This window comes from Oncorhynchus mykiss, chromosome 13 (assembly GCF_057628025.1).
Source record: "Oncorhynchus mykiss isolate SJ-2025 chromosome 13, ASM5762802v1, whole genome shotgun sequence".
In the NCBI taxonomy this organism is placed as follows: Eukaryota; Metazoa; Chordata; class Actinopteri; order Salmoniformes; family Salmonidae; genus Oncorhynchus; species Oncorhynchus mykiss.
Genome location: NC_143034.1, coordinates 29513318 through 29528956, shown reverse-complemented (window position 1 = coordinate 29528956; position 15639 = coordinate 29513318). Strand labels below are relative to the sequence as shown.

At 41.7% G+C, this 15639-nt stretch overlaps 1 protein-coding gene and 1 long non-coding RNA gene across 2 annotated transcripts in view; one reads left to right on the top strand and one right to left on the bottom strand.

Annotated features, from left to right (window-relative positions):
- LOC110485924 (integrin alpha-L) overlaps nt 1-13635 on the top strand; it is a 30278-nt gene extending 16643 nt beyond the window's left edge. Inside the window, exons 9-31 of the mRNA XM_036940587.2 lie at nt 2656-2791; nt 3016-3092; nt 3333-3456; nt 3598-3740; nt 3974-4114; nt 4270-4467; nt 4590-4720; nt 4882-5036; nt 5549-5715; nt 5913-6035; nt 6190-6260; nt 6375-6516; nt 6933-7031; nt 7373-7452; nt 7685-7762; nt 7869-7947; nt 9999-10106; nt 10203-10244; nt 10368-10493; nt 11728-11841; nt 11940-11969; nt 12079-12189; nt 12286-13635. Of these exons, the coding sequence (XP_036796482.1) occupies nt 2656-2791; nt 3016-3092; nt 3333-3456; nt 3598-3740; nt 3974-4114; nt 4270-4467; nt 4590-4720; nt 4882-5036; nt 5549-5715; nt 5913-6035; nt 6190-6260; nt 6375-6516; nt 6933-7031; nt 7373-7452; nt 7685-7762; nt 7869-7947; nt 9999-10106; nt 10203-10244; nt 10368-10493; nt 11728-11841; nt 11940-11969; nt 12079-12189; nt 12286-12510 (2700 nt within the window). The 3' untranslated portion in view covers nt 12511-13635. The remainder of the gene's footprint in view (nt 1-2655; nt 2792-3015; nt 3093-3332; nt 3457-3597; nt 3741-3973; nt 4115-4269; nt 4468-4589; nt 4721-4881; nt 5037-5548; nt 5716-5912; nt 6036-6189; nt 6261-6374; nt 6517-6932; nt 7032-7372; nt 7453-7684; nt 7763-7868; nt 7948-9998; nt 10107-10202; nt 10245-10367; nt 10494-11727; nt 11842-11939; nt 11970-12078; nt 12190-12285) is intronic.
- A 449-nt stretch (nt 13636-14084) lies between these two features.
- On the bottom strand, nt 14085-15417 carry LOC149978821 (uncharacterized). The gene is made up of 2 exons (XR_016485799.1): nt 15235-15417; nt 14085-14778 (listed from the first exon to the last, which is right to left on the bottom strand). It is a non-coding gene; the product is annotated as an uncharacterized LOC149978821 (long non-coding RNA).
- Between the last annotated feature and the right edge of the window lie 222 nt (nt 15418-15639).

Here is a 15639-nt window from a genome sequence, read left to right as displayed (position 1 = left end):
CTTATCGTCCGGGCTCTAAGAACACCAAGCCTGATGCTTTGTCTCGTCTCTTCAGTTCTTCAGTAGCCTCCACTGACCCCGAGGGGATTCTCCCTGAGGGGCGTGTTGTCGGGTTGACTGTCTGGGGAATTGAGAGGCAGGTAAAGCAAGCACTCACTCAAACTCCGTCGCCGCGCGCTTGTCCTAGGAACCTTCTTTTCGTTCCCGTTCCTACTCGTCTGGCCGTTCTTCAGTGGGCTCACTCTGCCAAGTTAGCCGGCCACCCTGGCGTTCGGGGTACGCTTGCTTCCATTCGCCAGCGTTTCTGGTGGCCCACCCGGGAGCATGACACGCGTCGTTTCGTGGCTGCTTGTTCGGTCTGCGCGCAGACTAAGTCCGGTAACTCTCCTCCTGCCGGCCGTCTCAGGCCGCTTCCTATTCCCTCTCGACCGTGGTCTCACATCGCCTTAGATTTTGTCACCGGACTGCCTTCGTCAGCGGGGAAGACTGTTATTCTTACGGTTGTCGATAGGTTCTCTAAGGCGGCTCATTTCATTCCCCTTGCTAAGCTTCCTTCTGCTAAAGAGACGGCACAAATCATCATCGAGAATGTTTTCAGAATTCATGGCCTTCCGTCAGACGTCGTTTCGGACAGAGGTCCGCAATTCACGTCTCAATTTTGGAGGGAGTTTTGCCGTTTGATTGGGGCTTCCGTCAGTCTCTCTTCCGGCTTTCACCCCCAGTCTAACGGTCAAGCAGAACGGGCCAATCAGACTATTGGTCGCATCTTACGCAGTCTTTCTTTTCGCAACCCTGCGTCTTGGTCAGAACAGCTCCCCTGGGCAGAATACGCCCACAACTCGCTTCCTTCGTCTGCGACCGGGCTATCTCCTTTTCAGAGTAGCCTCGGGTACCAGCCTCCGTTGTTCTCATCTCAGTTCGCCGAGTCCAGCGTCCCCTCCGCTCAGGCTTTTGTCCAACGTTGCGAGCGCACCTGGAAGAGGGTCAGGTCTGCACTTTGCCGTTATAGGGCGCAGACTGTGAGAGCTGCTAATAAGCGTAGAACTAAGAGCCCTAGATATTGTCGCGGTCAGAGAGTTTGGCTCTCCACTCAGAACCTTCCCCTTAAGACGGCTTCTCGCAAGTTGACCCCGCGGTTCATTGGTCCATTCCGTATCTCTCAGGTCATTAATCCTGTCGCAGTGCGACTTCTTCTTCCGCGATATCTTCGTCGCGTCCACCCGGTCTTCCATGTCTCCTGTGTTAAGCCCGTTCTTCGCGCCCCCGCTCGTCTTCCCCCCCCCCCCCATCCTTGTCGAGGGCGCACCTATCTACAGGGTCCGTAAAATCTTGGACATGCGTCCTCGGGGCCGTGGTCATCAGTACCTAGTTGACTGGGAGGGGTACGGTCCTGAGGAGAGGAGTTGGGTTCCCTCTCGGGACGTGCTGGACCGTGCGCTGATTGATGATTTCCTCCGTTGCCGCCAGGTTTCCTCCTCGAGTGCGCCAGGAGGCGCTCGGTGAGTGGGGGGGTACTGTCATGTACTGTCATGTTGTCTTGTCTCTGTCCTTTCCCTTCACCCTGTCTCCCTCTGCTGGTCGTGTTAGGTTACCTTTTCTCCCCCGCTTTCCCCCAGCTGTCCCTTGTCTCCTCTAACTACCCATTCACCCCGTTCCCCACCTGTTCCCTTTTTTCCCTCTGATTAGGTCCCAATATCTCTCTCTGTTTCTGCTCCTGTCCTTGTCGGATTCTTGTTTGTTTGTGTCATTCATGCCTGAACCAGACTGTCGTCATGTTTGCTGTAACCTTGTCCTGTCCTGTCGGAATCTGCCGGTCCATCTGAGCCTACCTATGTTTGGTAATTAAAGAAGCTCTGTTTAAGTTGATTCGCTTTTGGGTCCTCATTCACGCACCGTAACAAACACAGTAGTTCCTATATTTCAGGGCACCTAAAGTATTTGGGACAACTGGATTGACAGGTGTTTCTGATTAGTCAGGTGTGTTCCATCACATCATTTTTGCAGGCATAAGAGCGCTGTCAATGTTTAGTCTTGATTCTAGGCTTTGCGTTTGCCTTTGGTGGAAGGAGAACTAAGGATTCCATTTTTAAGGCTTGGTTAAGCACCATTCCATTTATTATATATTTTATCTCCCTATGAGCCTGGATGCAGCCTGAGATCCTCTGACGGGCCATTGTTGACCATTTCAAAGTCTAGGTTGAAAACGGTTCTTCATTCTCCTTCCTCCTGTCGTTGTTATTACTTTTTATTTTATTTTCTGATGTGAAGCACTTTGTGACTTGTATTAAGAAGCGCTATACAAATAGAGTTTTTATTATTACTCCTAGTCTCAAGGGTCCAGTCCAACGTCCCAGTTTTTATTTCACCTTTATTTAACTAGGCAAGTCAGTTAAGAACAAATTATTATTTACAGTGATGGCCTACACCGGCCAAACTCGGACGACACTGGCCCAATTGTGCGTCGCTCTATGGGACTCCCAATCATGGCCGGTTGTGATAGTCTGGATTTGAACCAGGTTGTCTGTAGTGACGCCTCTAGCACTGAGATGCAGTGTCTTAGACCACTGTGATGTGGATGTTTAAATATCATTCATATTGAAAAGGAAATTAGACATCACTATAATTCCTGCCCTCAAGTGATATATTTCTTGGCAGGTCAAGAACGTCGATTTGACAAAACTCAAGTCCCTGGCATCAGAGCCAAAAGAGAACAACACTTTCCTCATCCAGGACTACAACGGACTAAAAGGAATCCTAGACAACTTTCAAAAAAAGATCTTCAACATTGAAGGTACAACTCTGGATTCAGATAAACTCTTAGTACTACTTACTTATATTTCAGCAAAGTCCCTGTCAACTGAAAGTTGTTATTCATAAAAAAAAACACAAGGTGGCACTACTGGTCACTTCCTGAAATATACTGGTATTTATTTCTGATGATAACACCTTACTCAAAATATTCCACAGTAGAAGTATCAATGTATCGCTACTAATATCAGTGTTTGTATGTTCTAGGTTCCAAGACTGCTCTGGCTGGAAACTTGACTAAAGAAATGTCTCAGAGTGGGTTCAGTGCTGTCTACGTTAACAAGGTGAGATACACAATAGTAGGTCCAGTATGTTTTATCATCTTAAATGATAATTTGTAATATGTATAAATTGTTTTAAAATGTTAACAACAATGTACTACAAATCCTTGTAAATGCTTAAATACACATTTATAAATGTAATGACCACCATGGCAACTAGTTTATAGACACAGTATATAGTTAATGAATGCTTATTAATAAAAATGTCATACAGTATGACCCAATGTTTTATTTCCTCTACAGGACACCTTGGTTCTGGGCTCAGTGGGATCAAACAACTGGCGTGGATCTCTCTTTGAGACTGAGGGTCTGAGATCAGAGGAAAGGGAAATTCAGGACCCCACATTGGACAAAGATTCCTATATGGGTAATGGAACATTAAGCTCAAAAAAATATATTGCTCAAATGTGAATTTGAACAAACACTATTTTCAAGGCTCTGTAGTTCAGATGTTTCAGTGAAGGGAGTGTAGTTACAATGGGCCTACATGTCTTCATTTTTATTACAGGATACTCTGTAGCTGTTGGGAAGAAGAATGAGAACCTTCTATACTTTACCGGAGCACCAAGATCTGAACACATGGGACGGATCCTACTTTTTAACAAGGTTAACAACAACTGGACTGTGGCACAAAGCTTGCCTGGAGAACAGGTTGGTAACATTAGCTATTTCTGCAAGCAGTGATGTATATCAATCAAGTTATACAATAAGGACAGCATGAAACTAGCTTTTGGGGTTACTTCAAAGGTTGAATGAATCCTCCGATAGTAAAGAGGAACACATGATGTTACTTTTTACGTTTACTTATGAGTTCCATTCAAAACCAAAGGACTTAAAACATTTCAAAACAATTTTTATATGAATGTAAGTATTGATTTTCTCAGATGGGCTCCTACTTCGGTGCAGAGCTGTGTTCTGTGGACATAGACTCAGACGGCAACACAGACGTCCTCCTGGTCGGTGCACCAATGTTTCGCCAACCTCCGAGAGAGGGCAGGATCTACGTCTACACACTGACTGATAAGGTGGGCTGAACTGTGGGATCAGGGACAAGGTGATCTGGAAGCCGAAATATATTCATTTGGATATAAATTTCCATTATCTTCAATTATAATGCACAAAAAGACAGTGTAATATGGATTTATCTTCATGTGATCTCTCCTCGCCCTTCCGTTATTAGCTGGAACTGAGGATGGAGATGAATGTTTCAGTGCCATCTCAGGGTAGATTCGGCTCCTCCATCTGCTCTCTCACAGACCTGAATGGAGATGGGCTGAAGGATGTAGCTGTGGGCGCTCCACTTGAGGACGATCACAGGGGGGCCGTGTATATCTACCTGGGTGAAAAGCTAAAGGGGATCCGCCCTGAATTCAGCCAGGTGAGGCAGACGAAGATGAAAATCATTCAAAACGGCCCTTCATGATCAAAGAAAACAGACATCCCTCCTGGGATATCAATATCAATGGCTTTTCATTAAATGTCTATGTCTTCTTACTGCAGCGCATCTCAGCTGTGATGATGAGATCTAAGCTCCAGTTCTTTGGCCAGACGATTGATGGGAAGATGGACCTGGGTGAGGATGGACTGACTGATATCGTAGTAGGAGCGCGTGGTGCAGTTGTTGTCTTGAGGTACGAGTCCAAAAAATGATAAGAACAGCTGGTTTAAACAGACAGTTGTTTAACCAGTAAAAATATCTGCACTGAACGGGTGCTCAATGAGATGTGGGCGGAGCTACCCAACATCGTACAATGTAGGCTAACATCCCAATCTTTATCTCGATCGCTCACAGGTCCAGACCGGTCCTCAGCGTCTCTGCTCATCTCCACTTCTATCCCGCGGAGATCAGCACTGATAGATTTGACTGTCTGGCAAAAGAGATCATTTCCCCCATGGTCACTTTAACAGCCTGCTTTAACATGGCAGAGGCAACAAAGAGTAAAGCTGGTAAGAACTCTCAGAACTTTAGGAACACTGATGGCTTTGTGCTTTCCAACAGAAATGAAGTCATGATCTGAGACCACATAATTGTGGCCTTGGTGGTCCAGGTCGGAGCCTCGGTGAATAGCTAAATCACTGACCACAATAAGTGTGTCTTGGTCTCTTCCCAGTCTGAAGACCAGTGGAGGCTGTTGAGGGGAGTACGGCTCATAATGTCTGGAACAGAGCAAATGGAATGACATCAAGCACATAGAAACCATGTGTTTGATACCATTCCACCTATTCCGCTCCAGCCATTACCACAAGCCCGTCCTCCCCAATTAAATGCCACCACCCTGTGGTGAAAATGAAGTCCAATTGTATCGAAAGGTTGGGCCTTGGTCTGGATCTGGGTCACAAGAGATAAGGTCTTGACTCCATCTCTGCTTTCTAATGGTGTTCATCAGCAGACAACCATGAGGTTCTGAACTTCTCTCCCTGATAAGGAGGCCATTTCAGACTCTTGTTTACTTTTCCAGAGGTGCTGAGTGCAGGGATGAACGTCTCCTACCTGCTGGATGTGGATCCAGTGAGACAGAGGAGCCGAGCCTTTTACAGTGACACGAACAAAGGGGCCAGAAGACTTCTCTCCACAGTGGAGCTGAGAAAGGAGCGGACTTGCTTCAACCACTCAGTCTACATGACAGTATGATCAATGACAAACTGTAGCTATGCAATACAACAACCATAATGTCTCTCGTAAGGAGGGGATTTAATGAATAACATTAAGTTGTTAGGTTGTTGAATTCTTATTGTGTGTTGATTTTATTCAGTGATGAGAAGAACGAGGGTTTTTCAGGACTATGAATAGGGAAATTAATGACACATTTTATTTTCTTCCAGCAATGTGTGATCGACACATTATCGCCCATAATCATCCAACTAGTTTTTTCTCAATCTGAAAGCCAACAAGAGGGTCTTACTGCCATTCTGAATACTGCCAGTCCTACACAGGCTGTGGTCGAGGTACGAGGATACATTCTGGGTCTGACTAAAACCTGTTCACTTACAATGATCAACAGTTCTAGCGATGACTGTGGACTGAGTACTGTCATTTATCCAAAGACCTGTGAAAACAGGTCATCTAAACACATTCACAGTTGTCTTGAATTCTTCACAGGTGCCCTTTGAAAAGAACTGCAAAGAAAATGAAACCTGTTTGGCAGAGCTTGAGGTGGACTTCAACTTCATGTAAGTATCTGATAAACAGAGGCAACATAAAGTAACTTGTTTGTAGCTGTAATAATTACTGACTGCTCAAAAAAAGTATGTTTTCTGACTCTACAGTCTTGTCTCTCTTATCAGCACATCAACTTTATTAGTGGTGGACCAGAGTTACTTCAACGTGACTATAAGACTGTCCAATCACGGGGATGACTCATTCAACACCAGTCTAACTCTCCTCTACCCTCCTGGCCTCTCATTCTCCATGATGCATCTTCTGAAGGTAATACCGACACCCCTCCATCTATTGTGTAATTCATTCTGATGTTTTCTTCTTGCTCTCATCTAAAACAGTGTTATTGAAACCTGGAGACCTAAAACATGTTCAGCCAATCAAGGGTTTGATGATTCGTTTAATCAGGGGTGTTCCTCCTGGGCTGGAACAAAAGCTTGCCTTGCTCATCTTGTGGGTCTGCAGAACCAGGATAGAAGAACGTTGATTTAAACATCAGTTTTCCGCCAAACATTTCAATTTAACATGTGCTAATTATTCATAAAATGAAGCAACATATTAAGTGTTGAATTGATTCATTCTTTAAATTTTTAACATGCTTGTTTGTTTATTATAGATTATGTCAGTGACTCAGATGTGCAAACCGGAATTATTTACACACTTGACGTATCGTCTGTATTCCATAGTCTACAAGGAGAACGGTGTTCAGCTGTGGTGGTCTGGAAGGTGAAATGGACAGAACTACATGCAGTGTCAGCCTCCCTGTCTACCGTAGTAAAACCACAGTGAGTGATTACTTAGATATACCTGTAAATAATGCTGTGAATCCCACTGGTAAATCTTTTAAAATGTTGTCCTTAGATGATAGACTCAGCGCTAACAGCAGTGACAAAGCAGTAACTCAATGTCATTAAAACAGTTTTGATCTTTGAGTGATATATGCCTTGTGAGGAAAAAATTCAATTGAATCAATTTTTGAATTCAGGCTGTATCAAAATGTTGAATACGTCAAGAGGTCTGAGTACTTTATGAAGGCATGCCTTGAACTTTTTTTTCCCCACTTTTTATGATCTCATTTCAGATCGTCTTAATTTTTTCTTCTTAACTGTGCCATCTTCCTTCTCAGGCAGTGTTCACCAGTAAATTCCATATTTTGAATACATACGACTGGAAGGACACAATGGAAATGACCGTCATCGGACTGAGGTAGAAAATCTGCTTCCAGTGTGAACATGTTAGAGCAGCAGCTAGACGAGAGATTAGAATCAGTCCAGGAAACACCCTTCATTTCCCCATGCGGTCGAAGTTTTGAACAAAACATTGCTTAAAACTAACTCGTTTTATACAACCTCAATACCTTCTACTCAATTATCTGAAGGACTTTGTAGCATTCCATTTATGTACACAAAACATGCATTTACCTTTGCTTTATTTACAGTGACAACGGAAACTCAACCAATAGTTCCCTTACCAGGACTATCCCTGTTCAATTTGCAGTTGACCTGGTAGCAAAAGCGTAAGTCTTCACAAGACTATACTTGACATTTTGTTTGAGAATGACTCCATCAAGTTCATTGAATATAATCGAAGGTGACTTATATATCTTTTTGTTGTTGTTGAAGCCTTCCCCAAGACTCCACCACTTACATGAACTTTACTCTGGAGGACACATCACCTAAAAGACTGGTGAATGTATATGAGGTAAACAATCAACTGCTATTGCTGTGACTGACATTAAACGTGTGATTCACACGATGTGGGGGTAGTGTTCTGTGTTTTAAACAAAACATACTTTATTGTTACTCAAACCATTTACATACATTCAATAATAAGATATTGTGAATTATCTGATTAATATAATAGTTTGATGAGTAATGCAAGATATGGAAACATTAAGTGAATGAGAGAGTATAGAATACAGTATATACATATGAGATGAGTAATGCCAGATATGTAAACATTATTAAGTGACTAAGATACCATAGAATAGTATAGAATACAGTATATACAAAAGAGATGAGTAATGCCAGATATGTAAAACTTATTAAAGTGACTAGTGTTCCATTCCTTAAAGTGGCCAGTGATTTCTTTATTTCTTTATACGGACTCGGGAGAGGCGAAGGTCGAGAGCCATGCGTCCTCCGAAACACAACCCAACCAAGCTGCACTGCTTCTTGACACAATGCCTATCCAACCCGGAAGTGAGCCGCACCAATGTGTCGGAGGAAACACCGTACACCTGGCAACCGTGTCAGCATGCACTGCACCCTGCCCGCCACAGAAGTCGCTAGTGCGCGATGAGACTAGGATATACCCGCCGGCCAAGCACTCCCCTAACCCAGACGACGCTGGGCTAATTGTGCGCCACCCCATGGGTCTCCCCGTCGCGGCTAAAGTGGCCAGGGATTTCTAGTATATGCCTATAGGCCTCTAATGTGCTAGTGATGGCTGTTTAACAGTCTGATTGCCTTGAGAAACAACCTGTTTTTCAGTCTCTCGGTCCCAGCTTTGATACACCTGTACTGACCTCGCCCATGTTGACTCCAATGCTTCCCACAGTTGTGTCACGTTAGCTGGATGTCCTTTGTGTGGTGGACCATTCTTGATACACTTGGGAACCTGTGGTGCGTGAAAAACTCAGCAGCGTTGCAATTCTTGACACAAGCCGGTGCGCCTGACACCTACTACCATACCCAGTTCAAAGACACTTAGATTTTTTGTCTTGCCCATTCACTCTCTGAATGGCATATACACAATCCATATCTCAGTTGTCTCAAGGCTTAAAAATATTTTAACCTGTCCACTCTCCCTCTACACCTATTGAAGTGGATTTAACAAGAGACAAGGGATAAGCATTCACCTGGTCAGTCTATATCATGGAAAGAGTAGGTGTCCTTAATGTTTTGTACACTCAGTGTATAAAGTTTGTATGTGAAAAGTGATTATAAGATGGATACGTTAGGATTTTTTGGACTCGCATCACTCGCACCACAGAGGGATGCTCGCGGTGCTCATGACAGCAAATGCGCAGATACACCACAGGATACAGATACACCATTAAAGGGATACTGCAAGATTCTTGTTCTACTTACCCAGAGTTGGATGAACTTGTGGAAATCATTTATTTCTCTGCGTGCAGTACAAAGGAAGTTAGTGGTCGTTTTACGAGCCAATGCTAACTAGCGTTAGCTATCGCAATGACTGGAAGTCTATAAGTACGGTAGCATAGCTCTCTCACAGTATCCCTTTAAAGGGGTTTACATGTTCCAATCATTTGAAAAGATTGCAAATAAGATGTTTTAATAGGTTTACGCTTACTTCCCTCATAAGCGTACGCCGATTTAAGATAATCAGAGAAAGGTGTTTACATGGCTAATGCTAAACTGAGTATTGCCATAATCAGTTTAATATTGAATTATTAGTGTGCATATAAATATATTCTCAGTCCACAGGAGGTTGGTGGAACCTTAATTGGGGAGGACAGGCTCATGGTAATGGCTGAAGAGGAATCAGTGGAATGATATAAAATACGTCCAACACATGTTTGATGCCATTCCATTTGCTCCATTCCAGCCATTATGAGCCATCCTCCCCTCAGCAGCCTCCACTGCCTCTGTCGCCCTAAGCTTGCTCATTTGGGGGTTTAAGTATATGTTTTGTTACACGTTCTGTGACAAATGCCTTTGTATAAAATCTCAATATAAATGTCATTGTTAGGTTGATTGATTGATTGAATGTGTCATTGTTTATAGGTGGAGAACTTGGGATTTAAGTCTGTACCCATCACAGTCACCTTCACTTTCCCAACTAAGCTTGAGCACAAATTTGAAATGAAGGACTACCAAATATCTGTCTTACAGGTAAATTGTTCACATTGCTTACAAAAATGCTGACATTTTACCTCCACAATTTATTTCAATAGGAAACAGCCTAATACAAGTTTCCTTTCTTTTAAGAACCATACTCAATGTGGAAAGGTTATTAATTCAACAACAGAGGTGAGTATTCAAATATGCCACTCACTCTTGACATTGTTGGTAGTAACCTATTCAATCAGATTACAACTCAGTATAGAAATCATGTTACTGAAACACACATTTTGCTTCTGACTGTGTTTACAGTACTGCTCTCCAGAAAAATACTGCAAGTCCATCGAGTGTGAAAGTTTCCTTTTGGAGAAGTTTTTGACAGTTACATTTGTGCTGTCTGGAAATGTTTCCTTCAAGGACCTCGATCAACATGCAAGGGTCTGTATTAAGACAACTTGAACAAATGATGGTACAGAGTAACAACATGCTAATAATGAATGAGACTTTGGGACAGCAAACATCCCTCTTTAAATCTTTATCATGCTTATTATTCAATAGCACGCTACACCATTTAAAACGTGCAGAGTGGTCAGGACCAGTGTGCTTACATACAACTTATTATACTTTTATATTAGTATATATTAAGTATATATTATACTTTTAAAACTATTCATCTTTTTGTCCTCCATCCACTTCCATGGGATTTCTTCAACATTCAAAAGGTTCCATTGTTACAGACTCCCCTGAATTTCAACATTCTATTATACAAATCAAGATGTTAAGATGTCTTAACAACCGCATCAACTTCATTCATTAAGTTGACTTCCCACTGTTGAATACGCCATGCAAATAGCCTAGTAGTGGCAAATAGCCTAGTAGTGGCAAATAGCCTAGTAGTGGCAAATAGCCTAGTAGTGGCAAATAGCCTAGTAGTGGCAAATAGCCTAGTAGTTTAACAAAACTTTTGCAGGCTTTTGAATGGTCGTCAATGGGCAAAATTGTAGAGCAATAGTTAATTAACTTGAAGCCCATGCAAAAGACCAGGGACATGACCACGGAAGTATGACGTAGGAACGTGTCACTTGCTTGGCTTATTAACTGCCATGGAACTTTCAGAGTAATAGCACTGGGTGAACACGTTCTAAGCATGAGACAATGAGTAAACGGTGACTGACAAATCAGCTACGTTCCCAACAACGTAGACAAAAACGTAGAGGGCATGACTACTTGGTCTACTTCTCTGCTTTTCAAATCTAAAATCAGAACAGAAATATCTTCTACCTATCAAACGATGCAGCTTTGTTAGTTACTGCATCGACTACATTTCCTGTCAACTTTTACAATCTGAAATTTTGACCACTTTCCGAGCGTTTTATACAACAACTTAGACATAACATATGGGTCTACTTCTCTGCGATTCAAATCTGAAATCAGACAGTAACCACAACTATTTTCGTCAAAACTTTTTGAAACAATTGCCGTTTTGACCACTTTCCCAACAAGTTAGACAAAAACGTAGAGCTTCATCTAACTTCTCTGCTATTTAAATCTGAATTCAGAACACTTCTTCTACTACTACCAAAAAATACTTTTAAAGAACTGAAGCAAGTAACACAATTTTACTTAATGTAAAATTACCACCTAGTTCTACTAACAATATCTCACTTTACAGAGATTGTCATTGCCAAAGAAATTCACTGGGGATAGAGAAACAGTCCATTTCATCAGTTTTGTCAAACTCAGCTATGACAAAAAACGATATGTCCAGACAGCGAGTGACCCAAGGGTAAGTTTCCTGTCAAAAACCTAAAACAAAAATACAAATATTTATTGAGCAAAGATTCACAAAAGCATCAATTTTGTATGTATTTATTTGCTCATTAGGATAACTCTTCAAGCTTCCACCAAACACAGGTAATTCCATTTGTGGAATTAAACTGATTAAACTGATTCACTGTATAAGAATTGATTTAAAAAATGCTTGTTCCATCGTCACTCATTGTCTCAAGATGTGTTCCTCCAGATTGATGTTCAGGCTGAGCTCATCATTCCTCCCCATAGAAACCTGATAATAGGGACAGGAGTTGGAGTAGGACTCTTCCTCCTGATCATCATCACAATGTCCATGTATATGGTGAGTATCAAAGCTGCGACAGAAACTTTACTTGTCCATTGTAATGGACCAACACTTTGATTCACATTCTTCACATTGTTTTTCCTTTCTACTCAGCTGGGATGTTTCAAGAGAAAAAGGCCTGTTGATAATGCACAGGAAGATGAGAAAGAAGGGGAACAGCGTGAACAAGAGCTACAGCCTGAGAGTAGAGCAGTGGAGTCAAACCTTCTCCTTGATGAAAGTCAAACAGAAAACAATGGCTTCCCCATTAGTGAGGTGGTAGGGGAGGGACCAGAAGAGAAACAGGATGTGTCAGTCAGAAGCAGGCTAATGGAGTAGAGAAACTCTTTTCATGCCACTTCCATATGGAAGGGACTTTTTAATAGCAGGTTAGGAGAACTTACGCAGCAGGTTAAGATAATTAATGCAGCAGGTTAGAGAAAGGAGTAGAGGTCCGAGCAAAAAAAACTTAGATAGAGATGAATTGTTCGATTAATTAATATAGATTCTGACCTGACCACAGAACCACGCATATCACTCAATATGTGATTAAGTCTGAAATACTTTTTCAAAAATAGATGTTTCATGGACATTTATGTTTGATAAAACATGACCAAAGTGATTCAGTATTATACATACTATATATACTGTTTCAATGTTTATGTCAAGGTAAAAAAATATGACTTTGTATGATTGCTGTAATGTCATTCATTTAAATTACTATGGTCTTGCTAAAGAAATGTATATTATACTGTAAGATGTACACTATATAAATATATACAAAAGTATGTGCACACCCTTTCAAATTAGTGGATTCGGCTATTTCAGGTGTATGAAATTGAGCACACAGCCATGCAATCTCCATAGACAAACATTGGCAGTAGAATGGCCTTACTGAAGAGCTCAGTAATGCATAGCCATAACATGATGCAGCCACCACCATTTCTTGAAAATATGACGTGGTAGTCAGTGATGTGTTGTGTTGGATTTTTAGCAGTATTTATTTTGCAGAGCCTTATTTCAAGCAGAATGCATGTTTTTGAAATGTTTTATTCTGTACAGGCTCCCTTCTTTTCACTCTGTCATTTAGGTTAGTATTGTGGCGTAACTACAATGTTGTTGATCCATCCTCAATTCTCTCATATCACAACCATTAATAATTAAATTCTGTAACTGTTTTAAAATCACCATTGCCCTCATGATGAAATCCCTGAGCAGGTTCCTTCCTCTCTAAGTTAGGAAGGACACCTGTATCTTTGTAGTGACTGGGTGTATTGATACACCATCCAAAGCCTAATTAATAACTTCACCATACGCAAAGGGAAATTCAGCGTCTGCTTTAATCATTTTTTACACATCTACCAATCTGTGCCCTTATTTGCGAGGCATTGGACAATCTCCCTGGTCTTTGTGGTTGAACCTGTGCTTGAAATTCACTAATCGATAAAGTGGTCTTACAGATAATTGTGTGTGTGTGTGTGTGTGTGTGATTTGTTAAGCACATTTTTACTCCTTAAATCATTTAGGCTTGCCAAAACAAAGGGGTTGAATGGTTATTGCCTAAAGACATACATCTACAAACAAACTTTCACTGACATTATGGTGTGTGGAGATCAGTGACACATAATCTCAATATAATCACATTTAAAGTCAGGTTGTAACACGTGGAAAAAGTGAAGGGGTGTGAATACTTTCTGAAGGCATGAAAACCTTTACTTTCAGTTGTACATGTTACTTGTTTCATTTCAACTTTAAGTGGGTAGAGTATACAGGGGAAGTACTATATATTCAAGATCTGGTGTATTTGTTAATTGCACACCAATATACTTTTTGAGTTACTGTAAATACTAAGTTGAGAAAAATGAATGATCAGATCATTAAAAAAACATGCAACATGCAAAAGAAACAAAAACTATGAACAAACGTTTAATACTAATCACAGCCAAATCCTGAAACGGCTCAACATTATATACCTTACTATAAGGAGGGAAAACCAATACATGCTGTTTGTGTATAACATTTTCCTCATGGGAATATGGGCCAGTTGACTGTAATAACACTACATTGTTCACTCATCGAATAACAGGAAATGTAGTCTGCAGGAGTGGAGGACGAGAGAAAGGGTAAGTTGTTACTAGTTTACTGGCTAAGTGTTTTAGTATGTTACTTTCTGCTTTAATCAAATTCCATGAACATGATTAGTGTTGATTGATTCTATCAAAAAACATTTAAACATTTTTGTGAGCTGTATGCCTCATGTAACGTAAAATCCAGACCCCATTTAGTCGACTGATCGATTATTTGGTTGATAGGTTGTTGGTCGACAGCTTTTTTTAGTCAAGTCGTCGCAATATAATTTTAAAAATGTCATGGCACATGAGACACCAGTCTGATTCGCACACTACCACTCCCTTGGATTCTGCTCCGGACCTGTTTACCCTGTCCCAACCCAGCTCTCTCCAACCTCAGCCTCCACATCTGGTTTTCTGCAACCCATCCGAGCCCTGTGTTACAGTAAATATCTTGGTTCAATCATCCCCGTTTCCTTTTCTGAGTCTTCTCTTTGGTTCCCCTGTGCTCAGCCTAACACACAGTCCATCAGGTGATCTGCAACATAAGGCACGCAAGGGTATTTGCCAGGGGCACGCCAAACAATTTGATAAAACTGAGAAAATAAGTTACATTTCAATCATTTCAAAATTACATTGTTTTTCCAGAAATGGCTACTGCTTTGGACCTGACAGTGTATGTGAGAGTATTCCTTCGGCCTACAGTTTGTGTGAAGATAATGTGTCTTGTTGAGTTTGGGGGAATGTGACTTAGACGCACAAGGCACGTCTCTCTATTCAGAATGCACCAATTCGTGCACATTCACTGTTTCGTAACTTCCTTCTGTGAATTGTTTGCCCTTTGGTTGTTAGTTTCTATCAATTCTCCATTACATATATCCACTGGTGTAATGCCGTTTCTCGACTGGATTTACCACCGTAGATAAAGCTGAGGAGACAGCGTTGCAGAAGAGGTGTGAGAGTGCGGAACAGACAGAGACATTGCAAGCCTTACCTTCCGTCCATGGGGAACGTGCGCTCACTGCCCAACGAGGGAGGTGAGCTGTCCGTGAACCAATGGGACTTTCGTGATGGGAGCTGGTTTTGTTTCACAGAAACTTGGTTGGAGAGGATACACCTGTTGAATCAGTAACTTTGGACGGGTTTTCTCTCGTGCGCTTGGATAGACTGCCACAGTAAAGGTTAAAAATTGGGGGGGCAGTCTTTTTATGTCAACACCAGATGGTGTAACCTGGACATTTAAATGAGGATATCCCCCATTTTGACGTGTACCTGTTTTAGCACTTACCTATACTGTTGTTTGATATCCCACGACAGTTTGTGGTCCATATCCCAGATATAGATACTTTATAGGCATATCCTGTTATTCCATTTGCCCATAGGATCCCATTCAATGTAG